The following is an 18692-nucleotide window of genomic DNA, read 5'->3' on the forward strand; positions in this document are numbered from 1 at the left end:
GTGGCCAGGGATCGGATGCTGGGGTTGTGTGATGGGTCGGAGTCGTTGGCGAAGGTCTCTGGAAAAGCTGGGAAAGCGAGCAGTGTTTTTCATGCCAAGGTATGAATGGAAGTCTAGTCTTGTGAAGGGAGATCGAAGGGAAGTCAGTCAGGTATAGAGTAGTTGCCTATGGTAGGCATTGTTAGAGCAGCGGGCAGACGTTTCTGGTTGGTTTGTTGGTCTGTTGTTGGATCATGCTTTATTGGGCCCCTTTTTGTCTTTTTGTGTGACCTTCATATGTTAGGTTATCGGGAGGTGGTAATGTGATGGTTGGTTTGTGATAGTTGTTAGAAAAGAAATAGTTGATTCGTATTCTTGTGTCTCCTTCGGTGTAACTGTCAAATCTGTTGATGGCAAGTAAGCACCCACAAACCAAAGGAGATACCCAAAAAGGGCTGTAGGTCATGTATCATCCATTCATCTACATCGCATTAATCTACCTTATCTTCCATCATCACCGTTAGTTACTGACTCAACCCCATCCCATCCCCAATCTTCTTAACCAGCGCTTTCTTCAAGTACCACTCTCTCGCCAACCCCCTAACCATCTTCGCATGCGTCCCAGGCGCAATCCGTCCCCTCTCCACCGCCCTCCCCAACATAAATATCGCATCCGCCAATGCCCGTTCCTCAGCAACCAATTCATAAAGCTGGTTGCCCACCACCGTAGGCGCAACCAGTAATTCATCGATATCCGGCTCTTTTAACGTTTTCGAGTTCTCTATCACGGCGTCTGCCTTGCGTAGACTCTCTTGTAAGACAGCAGTGTTGGATTGGAGAAGGGCAGATAAGTGCGAAAGTTGCGCGTATTCGGACTGTAAAGTATTGGCTGCTTGGGACATTGCGGCGCGTTGCGCTTGTAAGCCAGCGAGGGAGGTCTCGTTTTGGGTGCGGGCGTGGTGCCGGTGGGAATGAAGGGTTTGGGCTAGTTGGTGCAGGAGGGCGTCTTTTTCGGGGTTTGGAGGCGGAGGAGGGGGCGGTCCGCTGGTGTTGGAAGAGGTGAGGTTTGTTAGTGTATTAAGGGTTGAGGAGGGCGGGGAGGCGGGGGTGTCGTCGTCTAGGAGGTCGGGAGGTGGAGGGGGTTTGGGTTGTGCTTGTTGGACGACTGCTGGTGGGAAGTTATGGTGTTGTGGTATGGCTTGAGGGGGGTGCCCATGTGATTGTTGCCAGTTGGGTGGCGGTGGAGAGCCGAAGTGTTGCCCCTGGGGAGGGGGAGGGTGTTGTTGGAGAGTGGACATCCTTCGTGGGTCCATGGGTGGGAACGGAGGTTGTGGTGGTGCCTGATGATGAGGTAAGGCGGCGGGCATCGGAGGTGATTGGTATGGCGCGCCATGGGGCGGTTGTGGTTGTTGATGCTGCAGCTGTTGTGTCGGATGAGAAGGTAGTGGCGGAGGAGCATCGTAGCGAGAAGGGCCAGATCTAGGGGATTGCGGTGCCGGTGCTCCAGGACCACCGTATTGACTCGTAGGTCTACCGGAATGGGGAGGATGGGGAGGCACTGGAGGAGCGGCGGCGTATGATGGTGCCGGAGAGGGCTGATGGTGCGGCGTGTGAGCAGCATGAGCAGGGGCGCCGGGCTTCGGTGGTGGAGGCGGAGGTCTTGTCCCGTCTCGTTGGACCGGTGACCTCGCGGCTAGTTCTTGGGGAAGTGGTGGTACTGGCGGTGGTGTAGGTGTTGCTGGTCCTTGTGGTGGCTGTGGTTGTTGCTGCTGCTGAGGTGGAGGCGACCGGACCTGGCCCTGGCCCTGGCCCTGAGGTGGACGAGCAACAACGGGAGGCTCTTTGGCAAATACATCGCGCAATATGGCCAGGAAGTCCAGGATGGTGGATTTATCCCAATATGTCGACCAGCCGGCAAGGTAGGGATGATAGACCTGACCCTGAGGGTCGACGTGTTGGCCGGGCCGGACCATGATGTGCTCGGTCGGGGTCACGTAGACCAAGGGGGCCTCTCGGGGATAGGCGTGGGGAACCCATACTGAGATGGGGAATCGGTAGGTGGTGCCGCGAAAGACGACGGGGAGTGTTCCCGAGAGGTGGACGAGGAGGGCGGACGCGCCGTTGGGGAAGGCTGTGATAAGAACATATGGTCAGATAATAGTCGGGATAGTGGCGTCGTTGAGGCATAGCGTACTGTGTACATCGGTTCGAGGAGTAAGCGATGGATAGTGGGAGAGCACCTGGGCTACATCGTTGTATGTGCGGTTGACATCGTGATATTCCTGGAGACGGAGGTGTCAGTCAATGGTGTTGGATGCTAGAGGAGGAGACATACACTGGTCAACACGCTGTAGAGCCAGTTGAGGACATGCTGTTGGACAGTCATCCTGTCCGACTCGTCCAAAATGACCAAGCTTCCGGATTATGTTGGTGCCGCTATCGTTGCATTTCGAAGTGTGAGGGTGGACGTGGGAGAAATTGGATCCGAGGATGTTTCGCTCCCGTCTTGGTGGTGATTGTTGTTCTTGTTGGTGTTGGAGGTGTAGTGTAGTGGTTCGTCAGGCGTTCAGTCCAGCATTCAAGTCTGGGCGGCATCTTTCTTGGCGGCATGACGAGCTGCGTCTGTGATCATCACCTATCAAGGAGCTTGGACCACTTTGAAGAGCTCCCCGCCAAGACTTGTTGGTGGACCGGCGGCGGGGTCACTGCGTTTCATCCGCATGTGGAGACAAGATTTTCAGTGCCTGCCTGCCTGCCCCCCGATCCCGCCCGTTGGATTGATGACGGGAATTGGGAACCTTGAAGACTCGCTCGTCCACTTTTTATTTTGCCCCGCCATCATCATCATCATCATCATGGTCGAGATCAATGTGCCATGGGAAACGGCAATCCATCTACTGGTGTTTTCTAGCCATTGGTGTCTTTTTGACTTGTTCGACTCAGGTCGAATCGTTCTCCGACGGTTCATGACCACGATTACTCAGCCATTCTACTGTTGACGATATGCGGCAAAGCCTCAAAAGGTGCCGTACGACGGCGTATTATATCTCGTGCCGTCCATTCCCATTTATCAATTGGTCGCCTTACCAATGATGGTTCTGACGGCACACCCATAATTATTTTGTCATGCGTGGTTCGTGTGTCTTCGAGCATCAACAACTTCATCTGCATCGTCATCCATAGCCTCAGGCACCCGGGCTCACGGCAACATGTTTCAACGCCTTGACGATTGAAACAGGAAACACGAAACAAACGTCTGTTCGCTTCAACAACTCGACAATGGCTGTTCACGGACGGACATTGACCCAAGACGGAACTCGGCGTAGGATCATTATCAATCATCCGTGCGTAGCCGAATATCGACCATCTTATGCCCGTCTCTCACTCATCACTTTTCCACCTTCCGCAAGTCGGCGCTTCCATGATGCCACTCTCAGTGCCATTGGAGTGCTTGAGTGCGCGAGATATTTCCCAATGGAATATTCCCTGTCAATGTCCTCCGTTCTTGCCCGTCCTTTCCCTCATGCCATCGGCCAAACCCACGGCTCCACCCTTTGATCAAAGCCCCCGATGACCCCGATCGGGGTTTTCAAGCGATGGTCGGCCGGGAAGAGTCCAGAAGCTCAAACTCAATTTCTTAGTCACTGCCTTGGCGCTAGAAGAGGGGGCGAATTTTTCAACTTTCTCTTTTTGTCTTTGACCTTTTGGCGACTCTGGCTAAGTACCTTTTGCACACGTTACACACCAAAAGGGTACCTGTCTGACTGCATTCCTCGACCAACATGTTCGCTCAGGGCGTCACACTTGTTCTCTTTCCTACTTCTCACCCAACCCAACTCAAACAAAAAGAACAAACCTTCCACACTTTTCCTATCCGACCTTTTGTCTTTCTTTCTTCTCAACACCATCTTCACCACCATCGAAGTACATGCTACACGCTACACAGAATATCGCACGGCTGAGGAGTATTACAGAGAACATTCTGTATACTCCTTGCGTCAGGTCTTTTTAGTTCTGTCACAAGAACCATCATCACCACCAGTTTTATAACCTCATCGGTAATTACCGTCGCCTAAGCAACAGACTCATTTGTTAATATCACCATCCAAACAAAACAAAAACAAAGTCATGCTTCCTCCCATCCCCGTCCTGGCCGAGTATGGAATCTCTCCAACCCATGGCTTCCTCCCCGAGGTCCTGCCGTTGACGAGACTCCCGGATCCCTACTACAACAAGTGGGAGGCCATTGCCGCCAACTTGCAGGCTCTCATCCTCAGCAAGCGACTTCGCGGAGTCGTTGATCGTCTCCCCGTGCTCGACACCATCGGTCTGGAACACGACGCAGAATGGCGCAGAGCCTACTCGCTGCTGTCCTTCATGGCCCACGGCTACATCTGGAGCGGTGATAGCCCCAGTGACCGTCTGCCACCTTCCATCTCAGTCCCGCTGCTCAAGATCTCGGAACATCTTGAGGTGCCGCCCGTCGCCACCTATGCAGCCGTCTGTCTTTGGAACTTCAAGCCTCTCTTCATGGACGAGGATATCGACAACCTCGAGAACCTCGCCACTCTCAGCACCTTCACCGGCGCCATCGACGAGTCATGGTTTTACCTGGTCTCCGTCGCCATGGAGGCCCGTGGTGCGCCCATCATTCCCCTCATGCTGACTGCCATTGCCGCAGCTCGCGAGGGTGATGCCGCCACCGTCACTCGCTGTCTTCACACGTTTGCCGAACGTCTTGACGATCTCACTACTCTCTTGGTGCGCATGCACGAGAGTTGCGACCCCAAGATTTTCTACGACCGCATCCGTCCTTTCCTTGCCGGATCCAAGAATATGGCCGAAGCTGGATTACCGCACGGCGTCATCTACGAGGACGGGTCCGGAAAGGAAGAATACCGTCAGTACTCCGGAGGCAGCAATGCTCAGAGCAGTTTGATTCAATTCTTCGATCTCGTCCTCGGTATTGAACACCGTCCCACCGGCGAGAAGCGCGGTCGGTCCCAGGAGCAAGGCGAAGGCCATGCCCCGGCGCCCAAGCACAATTTCCTTTTGGAAATGCGCAAGTACATGCCCGGTCCTCACGCCCGCTTCCTCGAACACGTGCAGTCCGTGGCCAACATCCGGGAATTTGTTGAGGAGAACCGCGACGACCGCCCGCTGTGCATCGCCTACGATGCCTCTCTGGCCATGCTGCGTGCCCTTCGCGACAAGCACATTGCTATCGTGACGCGCTACATTGTCCTACCCAGCAGGGAAGTGCGCACCCGCAGCCGCAGCCGCAGCCCCGAGGCTATCCGCCGCAAGGTCAACCTGGCGACCGCATCGCGCCAGCAAGGGCCTCCCGGAATTGCGCTTGATACTAGGAATGTCGATGGAAAGAAGGATAATCTCAAGGGTACCGGTGGCACGGCGCTTATTTCTTTCCTTAAGCAGGCCCGCGACGAGACAGGCGAGCCGGCTGTCGAGGCCTGGGCTCACAGGTTTATGAGCCGTGTTATTCGCACCGAGGGCCAGGGCGACTTTTTTGCTGGAAAGCCGGAGGAGGGCGCTGGTTTGCAGGTCGCGTCGCAGGCTGAGGAGGCCGTGGTGCCCGGTTTGGCTGGGTCGTGGACTATGGATGATGATGTTGGTGGTATTTGCTACTATTGATTTGTTGTCGTTTCCCGGTTGGATAGCGGTGACCTGGTGCCGGGTCATCCCGGATGGAGGAAAGAAGGTTGTTAGGATATCTACCTCGAGCGCATCCAATTATTATACCCTCAATGATATCATATTAAAACAGCGCCCCTTTTTCTCGTGTCACTATTGAAGTAGCATTGATATTTGTGTAACGCTTCACATGTTGATGATCGCACAGATCGCACAAGATCGCCGAAGCGTACTACTTACAATCCCATTCACGCTCTAGCAACTTACCTTTGGCTCAATTCGGGTAACACCGCCCATCAATGACCTCGCCCCGGATCCATCTCGCCCCGACTTCCTTTCTTCCCGAGATGCGCATTGAGCCGCTTGGTCCGCTTGGGTCGCTTCCCACTTGGCGCTCCTGTTACAACAGCTTTGGTGAACCGCCGAAGCGTCCCAACCGGAAGAATTCCAGACAGGATAAATTGCCGTTGCAATAAAACCACTAAGTGCCGGATATAAGTTGCATCCGTCTGACGGTTTGAAGTTTCCCGATCGGTACAGCTAGATCTCCTACCCCGAGCAAGTGTAAAAAGTCGAGGGCCAATGGTTGCGATCAGACGCTGTTTTAACAAAATGTCAAGGTGGATAGACGATGTGATTCGGATAGATGGAAGCCATGGAAGCCATGGATATCGTGGACATATGAGGAAGCATTGGACTTGGGTATGTGATTTGGTCGGTTGGATAATATCATCAGTTATAATGGTCAATATCAGGTTTAATCACACTGCACGACGGATGGAGGTCAGGATAGATGTTGGAAGGACTTGGGTTGGATCAAAAGAATAGAATACTGAGTCTGGGTCTTGGTGGTGATGCGGTGGACATAAAAGCTGCATCTCCTCCGTCCGTCGTGAGCTGGAAAGGGGACGACGACAGGCACACCCATTGAGCATCACCATCACCACCGCAATCACCATCGACATACTGACCACTGATCACCACCATGTTCTTCTCTAACCTCCTCCTCTCCGCCCTCGCCTTGGCGTCGGCGGCACTCGCTAGCCCCATCGAGTTGGCTGAGCGGCAGACGCCTCAGAAGTTGAGGATTAGTACGTTTTGTTGTTTGAAGTTCACGTCACGTATCCATAATCGCCTCTTCCAACTTCGTGCTCCAACTTCCCCTTCCAACTTCCCCTTCCAACTTCCCCTTCCAGCCCTACTACTACCCCTTCCAGCCATACTCCCCCATCCAACTACCATCCCCTCCTCCCCCTCCTCCAACGATCCCTACTAACCCTCCTTCCACATAGTGCCCCTAGGCGACTCAATAACCGAAATCACCTGCTGGCGCGCTACAGTCTGGGACCAGCTTGCCTCTGCCAACTTGGCTTCATCCGTGCAATACGTCGGCTCGCAAAACTCCAACCCGCAGAACTGCAAGCCCGCCACTGCCAACTGGGACCAACACCACGAGGGTCATTCGGGTTGGCTAGCCGTCGACATTGCCAATAATTATTTGGAAGGGTGGCTGAAGAAGACACCCGCTGATATCGTCATGTTCATGTTGGGGACTAATGACGTTACGAGGGGGAAGAGCACGCAGGATGTTATTAATGCTTATACCAAGATGGTGGGGATTATGCGCGCGTCTAATCCGAAGGTGAAAATCATCGTGAGTAGCCCCCCCTCCAACATCCAACGTTGAAAAAACGGAAAGGAGAAATGAAATGAACGAAGTGATGAGGGAGGGTAAAGCGGCTGACAAGATGTGACACACACAAAAAAAAAAAAGGTCGACCTAATAATCCCCCTCTCCTTCTCCAACAACGCCATCCAAGCCATCAACGCGCAGATCCCCTCGTGGGCCGCCAAGATGAACACCACCGAGAGCCCGATCGTTATTGCGGATTGTTATACCGGCTTCAAGACTTCGGATCTCAGAGATGGAGTGCATCCTAATGCGAATGGGGACAAGATTATTGCTGAGAGGGTGGGGCCGCTTTTGTTGGATTTTGTGAGGCAGGGGTTGGCTGGTAAATAGGCCCGGGGGAAATACCTTATGGAGGACGTGATGGAGGTGTTTAGGAAAGGAGTGGCTGAGGGAAGAAACCTGGAAGGAATGGGAAGAGGGTGCTACAAAGGCAGGTGCGACTGGACTGGACTGGACTGGGCTTGATGAAGAATGGCAGATACATGGTGGAAGAGGTCAGGTAGGATCAATAAAGGGAAATTCTAATTTCTCGACGGAGGATGGGCTTAAACCCACGAGTGTGCCAATTCTAGCGATCGACTTATCCTCTGCTTATACCGTCATATCGGCATATAAGACTGTTCCATTTGTTGTTGGTTTTCTTCAAGCGAAAATTGGTGAGAGAGAAAAGGAAGAGCATGTGTTTTCGAAGATGTTGAATTATGCCCGTCTCAGAACCCCTCACCAACAATTTTCCAGTAGCTGAAAGGCTAAGTGGGAGTAAAGAAACACGGGCAGTAAGACAGCTCTATAATCTTGATGTTGTGTGGTGATTTCAGAGGAAGGGAAGTTGATGGGATGACATCGCAATGCAATGGGAACATGGTTGTAATGGTATGTTTTCGTTAGGTACCAAGCTCAGGTATCCAGGCGGTATTATTCGGTCCGTGGGCAGATTCGTCTCCGTCAGGTCGGTGTCTCTTCATGTTGTCCAATGCAATGCACCATCTTTAATAAAGCTGGTTGGGGACCTCCTTAAAAAGGCCTAGGAATAAGATAATCGATATCACTCATTGTTGCCAGAGGCACAAAGAGCCAGAAGCGTGCTAACATGGTGCTTGATGAAAGGAGTTTCAAAATGTAAGAAACCCATTGTCCGGTGTGGAGCTGTCACGTATTACAAGTTAAAGTTACAAGTTACGAATTACGAAATAAACAATGCAGCAGACCAAAGGCAGCTCAAAATCACAACTGGGATGCTTTTCAAGACCGCCACATTACAGCCAAAAGAGAATGGAATTATCATATATGATTCGTATGATTTTGAAGAACAAAGGAGTCAAGACCGGGAGCTGTTTGACTGTTCCATCTGGCAATACTTCCCATGACATGGGTGTGTGCGGGTTAGGGTCTTACATGTGTTCCTGAATTCCGTTTCACGTCTGGGTATCTGATCGCTTATCTCGCTCTTATCGCTCACTTCTGTACCTGACGCGCGGGGAATCGACAGCGCAACCGGAGCGCTGCGACTATTTGTCCAGTGGTTGCTTTCCTACCCTGTGGGCGTGTGTCTGCTTCGCTTCGCATCGCAGGAAAGAAGCATCTGATCCCCTCCCCTCCCTCCTTTCCACATCCAATTCCATGCCGCCATCCCACGCCGGCGCATGTTGTTCCCCTCTCGTTCCCCCAATCTGCATCGCGCTCGGTGGCAGTCTCCCCTTCTCCTCCTCTCTTTTCCCCTCTTCTGCTCGCTTTCTCCTCTGCATCGCCCGTCTTCCCTGTCCTTGCCGACTTCTTTCAGCGACGCCCACACGAGGATTGGACCACCGGGATTGCGCTGCTTGTCGACGAGAATACGCCGCAAAAGAAATAAGACGAAAAGTGAGACAGCAGCGCAGAAAGAGACCAACAAAGACCACGAGTTATTGGTACAGCCTCCCGCCGGTTTCTTGGACGACTTCTTTCGCAGTCTCAGGCTCAGGACCTTGGTCGACGCCCATCGACAACTCTTAAAAGCCCAACGCCCGACGCTTCAATCTCGACGTTGCAAGCCCAAGACACGCCTTATAACAACAGTAGAAGAACAAGAGAAGGAAGAACAACGTCTGGCGAAGCAAGAAGAAGCCCGTTACAATAAGCTTGTCAATCTCGTTGGCAACAAGCTCCTAAGTCTCAACATAATCGTCAACATGCCGGCCCCAAAGAGAAAGGCCGAACCCGAGACCAAATACTACGCCGTGCGTGCTGGTGTCAAGCCCGGTGTCTACACCAACTGGACCCTGTGCCAACAGCAGATCACGGGCTTCAAGGGTGCCTCATTCAAGTCATTCACCAACTACGAGGACGCTTCCGCATTCGCCGCTGGCCGGCCCGTCGCCTCTGCTACCTCGACTTCAAAACCCTCCAAGTTCTACGGCGTCGCAGTCGGTCGCACCCCCGGCGTCTACACGGATTGGTCCATTGCCCAGCAGGAAGTCGTGGGCTGGAAGAACCCCAAGTACAAAAAGTTCGAGACCCACGCCGAGGCCGAGGATTTCGTGCGCCAATGGAGTGGCCAGCCCTCTTCCCGAGCCGTCAAGGTACCGCAGGTGGACGAGACTGACGAGGTGCAAGTCATTGCCATCGGACCGATAACGAAGAGCTCTAGGAAAGCTAGGAAAACCGGGGCTACGCAGACCGCTCATGAGGCTCAGGAAGCCCTTGATGCTACCAAGCCCGTCATCATCTACACGGATGGCAGCGCCAGAGGCAATGGCAAGGTCGGCGCCATGGCGGGAGTTGGCGTCTACTTCTGCGGTGGTTTCAGAGAGTAAGTGCAGTCTGGTGCCCAAACCCCACCTGGTCCTTTTACTAACCCATTTTTCCCACAGAAACATCTCCGAAAGACTCCAAGGTCCCGTCCAAACGAACCAACGCGCCGAGTTGACCGCCGTCCTGCGAGCCCTCGAAACCATTCCCGACACCCAGAGTTGCGAGCTCCGAACCGACAGTCAATATACCATTAACTGTGTGACTACTTGGTACAAAAGCTGGATGAAGAACGGATGGAGGAATTCCAAGGGAGAGGATGTGTCCAACCAGGATCTGATTGCGGCCATCCGCAAGAAGATCGAAACTCGCGAGGCGAAGGGTACGGAGACCAAGTTCGTCTGGGTTAAGGGGCACGGGACGGACGAAGGCAATATCGCTGCGGATGTGCTGGCGGTTGAGGGATCGCGCAAGATGTTCTGATGATACCCATTTCTTATTTCGTTTCGCTGTTTGCAGTCGGTTTGTTATCTTGTCTTCCTGGCGCCGTGGGTAATAGGGTTCGTTAGCAGGGTCATATATTGAAGCGACGTTCTCTCAGAAGGGCGGTTGATGGTATATGTGCAGTTTTGGGTATTTGTCTGATCTTGGATGTGTTTTCATGGTGCCATGATGCTTCCCGGGAGTGTTTAAGGACTTCTAGTTGATGCTTTTCCCAGAACACAGCCAGTCTCTTCTCACCAAGTCGGGACGTGTTGGCGCAAGGATGAAATACGCGACCGAAGAAGACAAGGTCATCGCGTCTAGTTTAAGACGACATTCGATTTTCTTGATCAAGGCCAAATATCCTCTTCCCATCCCCTCTCCGAATGCTGAAAGCTAACAGGTGATCATGTAGGTCCGTGAACAGCCGGACGTTGTGCCATAGTGACCATTGAGACTCAATCCCACATGGAGTCCATCTCCGGGCGCTCGGTGTCCTTCTCCTCCTCAGCAACACCGCAATGGCCGTCACCGATACGTCATATACTAACAACCCTTTGCGCATACCTAGTCCGTCAAAGGGAGGGAGAGACAGGTATAAGGAAATATCTGGGTGATCTACACCCTCATACCTCGATAGTTTCTTCGATCTCATTTCCCTTTACGACTGAGAAACAATTCACGTCGTAACCAAACAACAACTCAATAACAGTAACACACACCATCACGATGCCGACCTCTACCCTCACCCGCGTTGCCCACCGCGCCGTTCTTCGGCCCGGCGCCCGCGCCGCCACTAGCAGCCGTCACTTCTTCCTCCCCTCCACCCTGATCCCCATCCAGCGCAGCCCTCCTCACTACTATAAGCAGCAGCGTTTCGCCACCGTCGACACTTCCGGTCGTCGTGGTTCCGGTGGTGGTATCGGAAAAGCCGCCGAGACCATCGCTGCCGATATCGACTCGGACTTGGACTATCCGACTGAGATGGATGAGCGGTACAGCACCTCTTCTTGGTCTGAGGCTTCCCGCTCTTCGGCTGCGTCTTCTCCGAGAATGAGCAGCCATGAGAGGGCCGCCAGTCCGAGTTCGTCGGGATTCACATCCAGAGCGGAGAAAACGACGAGCGGGATTGGAAGCGAGCCGAACAGGCCCAGCTATGATTCTAATGCTGCTAGCGATGCGACTGTTAGGGGGCCGGCGGCTGATAATACGCTTTTGTAAGTCTTCCTTCCTTGTGCAGCCTATCCCGATATCACCGTCGACGACAGCCATCACGACTTCCTTGCACTTTCATCCCCCATTATCCCCGTTTGTTCACCACCTTCGTCTATCCACCTCATCCAGCACATCTATCTATTCATTTAGCCTCTCAAATCTCCCATAACATCCCCCATCTCATTGTTTCTTCCACATCCTCCACACTACATCCACATCCACCACCGCCATCCCACCTTTCTCTCCACTCTCAACTCAATACATCCAGTCCAATCAAAGATAACCAGCAGATCACTAACTAACCACCACCACCCACTCCCCCTTTTTCCTCGGGTCCCGGGGAATATTGGGTTCTGGGATGAACAAAAAAAAATAGCTACCTAGCAATGGGCCTCATCGGCCTGTCCGGCGCTTACATCGTACTTAAGCCCAACCCGTCGGCCAGCTTGGAGCCGGGCGTTGACGCGAGAAGCAGCTCCTCCCAAAAGCACAGTACGCCCGCCCACCGGCCCTTGAACAGCAAGACGGAGAAGATGATTGGCAGGGGTGGTTGATTGATCACTTTGAGCCTTGAGCTCGAGACCTGTCAAGGTCGAGAGCGAGAGGGGAGGAGAAAGACGGCGAGAGCGACATACATGGATGGATGATGAACTGACGGATGGATGGGGTGAATTGATTGATGAATGCGTTGAGGAATGGATGGATTAAAACTGGATGATATGATATTTGGATATGGACTGTGATTGTTGACTGGGGATATGATATTGCGGCGTTATTTTGGACATTCTGGGAGGGAAAACGAAACGAAGAAAACCGGTTGGGGGTTGTGGATGGAAATTGTACGATGATGTTATGCTATGGGACATGACTGCTGTACGATGCGATCGGTGTAAGAATAGCGCAAGAAAGGGGTGACTTGGCATAATGAAAGAGTGTACATATTCTGTCGATTAATCTATTGTTCTGGGTCATACGGTGAATGTGTACTGTAGGTTAGTGGTAGCAATTGATGTAGCAGTTTTGGTATTGACTGTTGACGTTTCATTGTTTTGTGAATGGTGATTCGTGAACACTCAATTGGAACACTACCGCAAACATGTTCCCCATATATGAAAAGAATTCAAGTTAAGAAAAAGGATGATGAAATAACAAGATCGGAATACAAAACGAAAAAAGGCAAAAAGAAGCTCCGGTACGGGGAATCGAACCCCGAGCTTCGCGGTGAAAACGCGATATGTTAACCGTTACACTATACCGGACTTGGTTGCAAAGATGGGATAGAAGTTTAGCTTATGTACCCCACTTTGTCCGCTAGTCTGATGTCAAAGAATGTGGCTACGACCGACTGGCTTGCCGAACATACCACTTGAGGACCACCGATTATTGCAAGGCCTGGAGCAAAAGATTGGATTGAATACTAGATCCTGCAAATCGCGAGCTTCTAGGGGCGTGCACATCAACTTGAGCGCGATGCACTTCGATAGGGGGAAGCAATCGACCAGTGTCTCCGGCCCTTGTACATCCCATGATCCTTTCCAAACCCCCGTCAAGGTGATCACATCTGTGGCATTGGATGGTATTCTCCATCTGCGCAGGTACTTCATAAGGTATGGTAGTTGCGACCGAGCCTCACCCCTCCTACATTCTTACCCCCCTTCCCGTCCCCGGGCCTGGTGGATTCCTCGGTTTCTCCCTCTTCAATACAAACATCACGGACCCTTTGAACCAGTCTCCTCGATCACAATACCCACGAACACCATGATCACCGCCGCGTACGCCAAAGTTGCAGCGAAGACTCCGTCTACTGTTTCCAAGTAGATTGAAACAGAGACACCAAAAGCGGTGACACACGCCGTTGCCACACTCAAATGAACGAAGAGACTCCTTTGTAGGGCCAAAATCCACATGGGAGCAATAAGAAAGGCACCACCAATTACTGCAGCGCCGACTCTTTCCCAGAAGACCTTCTTGGTTGATCTAGTTCGTGTGTTGATAAGGCCAGATGCAGACTTGTGTGAACCTTTGCCATCGCCTGTTTCCCATGGCCCAGCGGGGATGGAGACTTTGAGCAGGCGATTGAGGAATTCCCTTTGACCCCGTTCGTCTTCTGTCTCGCCGTCTAGAAGTGCTGATGAGGGCTGGATCTTTGACTCTGCGCATGTCCGAGACAGGTGAGGGGGAAGAAGATCATCCAGGTCTGCACTTTCGTTGAGCAGTGCTTCATCGAAGAAGATGTGGTCATTGTGTCTCCGGCTGGTGGCGATGAACGGGTCTTTGGACGCCAAGGAAAACTTGACCATGTACTCGTGATTCTGTACAGCCCGAACTGCAATTCAATAAATCAGTTGATGAAGAGGCCTGGATGCAAGACTCATTGATGAAGATAACTTACTGTATTTTTCAAGAGTAGCGCCAAAGTTGTCCAATCCTTCCAAGGCATCTTCGGGTCTTTTTGAAGAGCTTCTCTTCTGGGCTCTGACAGACATACTAATAAGTCTGGCGTGCAGGGACCTAATATACAGCCTCTGGATATCGCCAAAATTAATAAAAAAGCCAAAGTCAGTTTCTGAGAGAGGTTGTCGGCGATGGCGCGCTCGAAAGCGAGATAGCAAGGTGTCTATCTGACCCATCAATCCAGGTCTTCGTGTTGATATAATTCTGATGAACCCTTTGTAGTATGGATCGCTCAAAATCATTGACGTGTAGACATGATCGTTTCCTTCAATTGGCTTTGGCTCGAAGATATCGTTCGACTGGTCTTTGGGTTGCCCCTTGTTGAGATGTCCATTGATGGCGGTCATACCTGCAACTGCACCTGCTTTGTTAACAGATGAAGGCAACACCAAGGGACACAGTTTGCTTTCAACTCGAATGTGCGATGTTATTTCTACTTCTAGAGGTAGGTGCTACGTTGGAAACCGACCAGAGAGCAATGTCGATAAAGTCTGTGCGTGGCGATTTTCGCCCGATTTTCTCTTTCCTACTTTGCAGTCAGGCTCTCGGTAACACAATGCATCTGCCCCCAATTCTCGTTCAAATGGGCTTTATTCCTGGCACTAAGCTGGCCAGTTATATTTGTATGCAGACCGGACCTTCATGGCGGCGTCTGAACGAGGCATGGAAACCTCAGCAAGCCATATAACTGGCCAGAACAGGGGAGAATGATACTTAGCAGTACCTCTCTTCTCTCCCAGAACGCGGGTTTATGATGAGAGTACGTAAGTGTAAACCTTGGCTACAGGACGAAAGGTCTGTGACTGCCTAGTGTACATGTACAAAAACCACTCGACCCCCCTTGGATTCCCCTTAAAAGCTGCTCACTGTCTACCTTACCTACTCAACTGCTACTTCAGGTGTTCCATGATTCCTGATTCTATCCCAGCTTCATCATTCATTCACTCAAATTGCAATCTGCTCGTCAATACCAGCGTTTGGGGTTTCATGCTGGTAGGTACCGTACCTTACATTCCATCGCAGAACTCACTCTCAAATGTCAACAATAGCTGATAACGTAAAGCAGTCCATGAATAATTAAGTGCACAATGCCTCGTGTCACTTTCCGCTCTACTACGCCCTCTAGAGGTAGCATTAATACCAACGGCGACGTACGACTGATTCTCTCAATGGAAAAGTCAATCGGAAAGGGTGTACCTACACAGCGTAGGAACCGCGTGTGGACTCTCTGGAACTGGATAATTAGGAGGAAGCCTCTCCAACAGCAAGAGCGGCCGAGTACTCCAGACACGGGGGATCTAGTCATCAAATATCCCGTTGAAGGAACGTACTTGCCGCATCTGAGGTTCATGAAGCGGAATATACCATGGAACAAAAGAAAACACACCGACCTTGTTGAGTACATGGACAGCCAGCGACTTCGCACTGTCAAGATCAAAGGGATTCCGGTACAAAGTGTTCTCACATTATCGGATGGGTGTAAAGTCACAACCACAAACCCAAAAGATGCAGAACTGCTGAAGAAAATCATCGGCTGCGGAGTTGTTCAGGGTTCCGCCTTAGAGCGTATTCCGCTGATAATGCCAAAGGATTCATGGGTGAACTTTTGCGAGTACAAAATAGCAAAAAAACCAGGGGCGCATAGTAGGACCTATTAGATGTAGGTAGGCACCTATTCACGGAAAACATGGCGTACATTGAAAGGTGCTATGGTTAATGTTCGCTGATTAGGTAGGAACCTGTCTCTGACCCAGAGGTATAGAGTAGAGAAAATAAAAAGAGGCCATGCCGGCATGCCCCGCAGAGTCTGCCACATGTTGCCAGGACCACGCAGTATCTGGAGTGTTGCTGGTAGGTACGGTACCAGGGCTAGTGAACTGTTCAAAAGACAACCTACCTACAGGTACACATTGGAAGCTTGAGATGATACCTACCTTATGAAGGCTGATGTTTACATGTATCTACCTAGGTAGGTACCATAACGATTGTTCTTTTCGCAACGCCACGGCTTCAAACGCGTTTTTTAAAAGTGTCCCTGTGAAAATCCGAGACAAGGACTGGAAACCCCATCTGGGCTAAGGTATCCCTGCTGACATTCACGCCTCTGCTTTTCCACCGGTTTCCTCGATAATAATACCGACAAATACCATAATAACCGCCGCGTACGCCAAAGTCGCTGCAAAAACACTATCCACCGTCTCTAAATAAAGCGACATGGAGGTACCGAAAGCTATGATACACCCCGTCGCGACACCCAGATGGACGTACAAGTTCCTCTGCAGGCCCAGAATCCACATGGGCGCAATAAGGAAGGCACCACCGATAGAAGCCGCGCTGATTCTCGTCCAGTATGCGCGCTTCCAGGCTTTGGTCCGCGTGCTAATCAGGGCGCGGGCTGGCTTGTCGGTATTGTCGCGTTCCCACGGACCGGCTGGGGCAGCGTGTCTCATGAGGAGGCTGACTAGTTGCGCGGGTGTTTCGTGCTGCGAGCGTGATTGGTGGTTCTTTGGGGATTGTTGTTGTGGAGGAGGTAAAAAGTCTTTCGGCATTCTGTAGCCGTCGTGGTCCATGGCCGACTCGAGGAAGATCTTGTCGTAAAGCCTTTGGCTGGTGGCGATGAAGGGGTCATCGGCCGCGTTGGCGTATTTGCCCATGTACTCGTGGTCCTTGACTGCTTCGACTGTTGTCCCATGATCAAAGGTGTAAGTCGCTGATCACGCGGAATGGAAACATGATGGCTTAGGGTTAAGGTATCAAAAGTGCCACATCCGTGCGGCAGGCTTATGTTGGGATGAGGTCTCAAGCCGGATGGAAGACTTACTGTATTCCTTCATTACTTGACCGATCTGCTCTGCTTTTCCTCCTGGTCTCCACTCCGAATCGTGTAAATGTGCCGAGACAGCCAGATTGACGAGCTTGCTGTGCAGGTACTGGATGTGTATCCTTTGCAAGTCGCCAAAGTGAATCCGGTAACCGATGTTTGCACTCGTCAGGTTCCCTGCTGTTCTACCCGACAACAATCCAGACATCTTGTCAATATACCCCAGTACTCCAGGCCGTTGACGTGATATAAGCCTCACGAGATTGTTTTGATATAGCTCCTTCCGCATATCTTGCCATATATGATGATACTCTTCGTCACGCTCTTCCTCCTCAAGGGCATTGCTGTGGGATGAATGATGGTCCCCATTTTGTTGTGTTGCTTGCGTCTCATTGCCAGATGTGAAAGGTGAGTGGTGTTGAGGGGGTGGACTGAAACTTGAAGTCATAGGTCCGGTCCGTACAGGTATGGGAACATCCTCTTCCAGTTCCGATAAACTCCCAAAGGAACTGCTTTTCCGCGTCGTTTTCTGGCTTTTGGGTGCTGTATCGACAGACCCAATGGCCTCCATGTGCTGGGAACTGGCCGGAGGCATCTTGGTACTAGCGCCGGGAGTACTTGGTCGGTTGCGGACCTCGACAGCCACCATCTCAATGCTCCCAAGTAAAGAACTTCTGCTTAGTCCTTCAGCATCAACCGACATATCCGTTTTATATGGCTGTTGCTGAGGAACAGAACGGAAATCATGATCGCCGAGCATTGAGCAAGAAACTGGATTTGCTTGGTGCTCCCTCGAATGAAGCACTGCAGGGTGTCGTATTCCTGAAAACGATCTGGAACGGCGGGGCTGGGTGTAGCCTATCAAGCTAAAGATTAATGGAATGCTGTCAAGTGCGATTGCCTCGTCAAACAAAAGGGACATAAAGAGGCAAGAGTAAATCTCCCCAGGGCTGCAAGTTGCGGTTTTGTTTTGATATAATTTCATTAGGACTTTTCGCAATCCATTTGAGAGGTTGATGGTCCACTTCCCGTATGGACCTGAAGCGCTTCGCGCGTTCTGGCCTTGCCTTATGTCTAGGTAGATGTCTGATTGGGTAAGGCAATCCGAGAAGCGTGGATGGCGCAATGTTCTGCATATGTGATTTGGGCTGTGCCTCAGCTGCGCTGCACGTTAACGTATTTCCTATAGGTAAATCTTATGCACTGAGGACCAATGCAGCCAATCAAGTTTTCAAGTCATGGTGATATCTTCCTCTTTTGGCTCCTTGCACCATAGTGCATATTGTGGTCAGCCTGCGCCATGTGGCTGAGGTTCTCCCCGACGGTTGGGCATTTGATACCTAAACATGTCAGGCTGTGGGAAACACCTCTAGATAAGGCTATAGCATATCATTTCCCTTCCTTGTTGTTTAAATACCCTAGTCGCTGTCACAAGCGAGCGCTGTTTCTAACCTCTCGAAGCATCACTATCACTACCAGTTTGACGGCGCGGTGTCTGCATTGAACTTTTTCTTCTAGGCAATCCACAAGGAAGAGCATTTCTCTATCTTGAAGAAAGAACGGTCGGAAACTATATCCTATACCTTGAACCCACCTGCCCCAATTGCTGCTCAGAGATTCTGATTCTCAAGGTAACTCCATTGATCTCACCCCAATTTAGATAGAAGT

The 18692-nt window shown here is 51.5% G+C and overlaps 8 protein-coding genes and 1 non-coding gene across 9 annotated transcripts; 5 read left to right on the forward strand and 4 right to left on the reverse strand.

The window, feature by feature from the left end:
• Positions 1-219: 219 nt before the first annotated feature.
• Positions 220-2696, reverse strand: SMAC4_08991 (uncharacterized protein). The gene is made up of 3 exons (XM_003344350.2): positions 2315-2696; positions 2174-2261; positions 220-2110 (listed from the first exon to the last, which is right to left on the reverse strand). Exons 1-3 carry the CDS (start codon positions 2363-2365, stop codon positions 504-506), a joined length of 1746 nt encoding a protein of 581 aa, XP_003344398.1. The 5' UTR covers positions 2366-2696; the 3' UTR covers positions 220-503.
• A 1185-nt stretch (positions 2697-3881) lies between these two features.
• On the forward strand, positions 3882-5753 carry SMAC4_08990 (uncharacterized protein). The gene has a single exon (XM_003344349.2). The coding sequence runs from the start codon at positions 4108-4110 to the stop codon at positions 5629-5631; it is 1524 nt and encodes a 507-aa protein (XP_003344397.1). The 5' UTR covers positions 3882-4107; the 3' UTR covers positions 5632-5753.
• Positions 5754-6331: 578 nt separating this feature from the next.
• Positions 6332-8515, forward strand: SMAC4_08989 (uncharacterized protein). The gene is made up of 3 exons (XM_003344348.2): positions 6332-6722; positions 6924-7285; positions 7406-8515. Exons 1-3 carry the CDS (start codon positions 6617-6619, stop codon positions 7652-7654), a joined length of 717 nt encoding a protein of 238 aa, XP_003344396.1. The 5' UTR covers positions 6332-6616; the 3' UTR covers positions 7655-8515.
• Positions 8516-8648: 133 nt separating this feature from the next.
• SMAC4_08988 (uncharacterized protein) lies at positions 8649-10720 on the forward strand. Its single transcript, XM_003344347.2, has 2 exons — positions 8649-10112; positions 10174-10720. Exons 1-2 carry the CDS (start codon positions 8968-8970, stop codon positions 10532-10534), a joined length of 1506 nt encoding a protein of 501 aa, XP_003344395.2. The 5' UTR covers positions 8649-8967; the 3' UTR covers positions 10535-10720.
• Positions 10721-11263: 543 nt separating this feature from the next.
• On the forward strand, positions 11264-12303 carry SMAC4_08987 (uncharacterized protein; the record flags this gene model as incomplete). Its single annotated transcript, XM_003344346.1, has 3 exons — positions 11264-11302; positions 11378-11751; positions 12126-12303. The coding sequence occupies 3 exons, from the start codon at positions 11264-11266 to the stop codon at positions 12301-12303; spliced, it is 591 nt and encodes a 196-aa protein (XP_003344394.1).
• Positions 12304-12936: 633 nt separating this feature from the next.
• On the reverse strand, positions 12937-13008 carry SMAC4_14028. The gene has a single exon. It is a non-coding gene; the product is annotated as a tRNA-Glu (tRNA).
• A 450-nt stretch (positions 13009-13458) lies between these two features.
• On the reverse strand, positions 13459-14445 carry SMAC4_08986 (uncharacterized protein; the record flags this gene model as incomplete). The annotated part of the gene is made up of 2 exons (XM_003344345.2): positions 13459-14075; positions 14142-14445. The coding sequence occupies 2 exons, from the start codon at positions 14443-14445 to the stop codon at positions 13459-13461; spliced, it is 921 nt and encodes a 306-aa protein (XP_003344393.2).
• Positions 14446-15372: 927 nt separating this feature from the next.
• SMAC4_14029 (uncharacterized protein) lies at positions 15373-15861 on the forward strand (the record flags this gene model as incomplete). Its single annotated transcript, XM_066091738.1, has 1 exon — positions 15373-15861. The coding sequence occupies one exon, from the start codon at positions 15373-15375 to the stop codon at positions 15859-15861; it is 489 nt and encodes a 162-aa protein (XP_065947601.1).
• A 128-nt stretch (positions 15862-15989) lies between these two features.
• Positions 15990-17606, reverse strand: SMAC4_08985 (uncharacterized protein). Its single transcript, XM_024655787.2, has 2 exons — positions 17025-17606; positions 15990-16883 (listed from the first exon to the last, which is right to left on the reverse strand). The coding sequence occupies exons 1-2, from the start codon at positions 17593-17595 to the stop codon at positions 16300-16302; spliced, it is 1155 nt and encodes a 384-aa protein (XP_024511617.2). The 5' UTR covers positions 17596-17606; the 3' UTR covers positions 15990-16299.
• Positions 17607-18692: the final 1086 nt, after the last annotated feature.

The sequence above is a fragment of the Sordaria macrospora genome, chromosome 6 (assembly GCF_033870435.1).
Source record: "Sordaria macrospora chromosome 6, complete sequence".
NCBI classification, from domain to species: Eukaryota; Fungi; Ascomycota; class Sordariomycetes; order Sordariales; family Sordariaceae; genus Sordaria; species Sordaria macrospora.

Bases quoted from the DNA above. Each gene is read 5' to 3' on its own strand.
- SMAC4_08988 (XM_003344347.2), top strand. From the start codon at position 8,968: ATGTTGTTCCCCTCTCGTTCCCCCAATCTGCATCGCGCTCGGTGGCAG. The intron at 10,113-10,173 runs GTAAGTGCAGTC...TTTTTCCCACAG, and splicing joins TTCTGCGGTGGTTTCAGAGA to AAACATCTCCGAAAGACTCC.
- SMAC4_08989 (XM_003344348.2), top strand. From the start codon at position 6,617: ATGTTCTTCTCTAACCTCCTCCTCTCCGCCCTCGCCTTGGCGTCGGCG. The intron at 6,723-6,923 runs GTACGTTTTGTT...CCTTCCACATAG, and splicing joins GCCTCAGAAGTTGAGGATTA to TGCCCCTAGGCGACTCAATA. The intron at 7,286-7,405 runs GTGAGTAGCCCC...AAAAAAAAAAAG, and splicing joins ATCCGAAGGTGAAAATCATC to GTCGACCTAATAATCCCCCT.
- SMAC4_08991 (XM_003344350.2), bottom strand. From the start codon at position 2,365: ATGACTGTCCAACAGCATGTCCTCAACTGGCTCTACAGCGTGTTGACC. The intron at 2,262-2,314 runs GTATGTCTCCTC...CTCCGTCTCCAG, and splicing joins TCTACAGCGTGTTGACCAGT to GAATATCACGATGTCAACCG. The intron at 2,111-2,173 runs GTACGCTATGCC...TTCTTATCACAG, and splicing joins TCCTCGAACCGATGTACACA to CCTTCCCCAACGGCGCGTCC.
- SMAC4_08990 (XM_003344349.2), top strand. From the start codon at position 4,108: ATGCTTCCTCCCATCCCCGTCCTGGCCGAGTATGGAATCTCTCCAACC.
- SMAC4_08985 (XM_024655787.2), bottom strand. From the start codon at position 17,595: ATGGAGGCCATTGGGTCTGTCGATACAGCACCCAAAAGCCAGAAAACG. The intron at 16,884-17,024 runs GTAAGTCTTCCA...ATGGGACAACAG, and splicing joins TCAAGTAATGAAGGAATACA to TCGAAGCAGTCAAGGACCAC.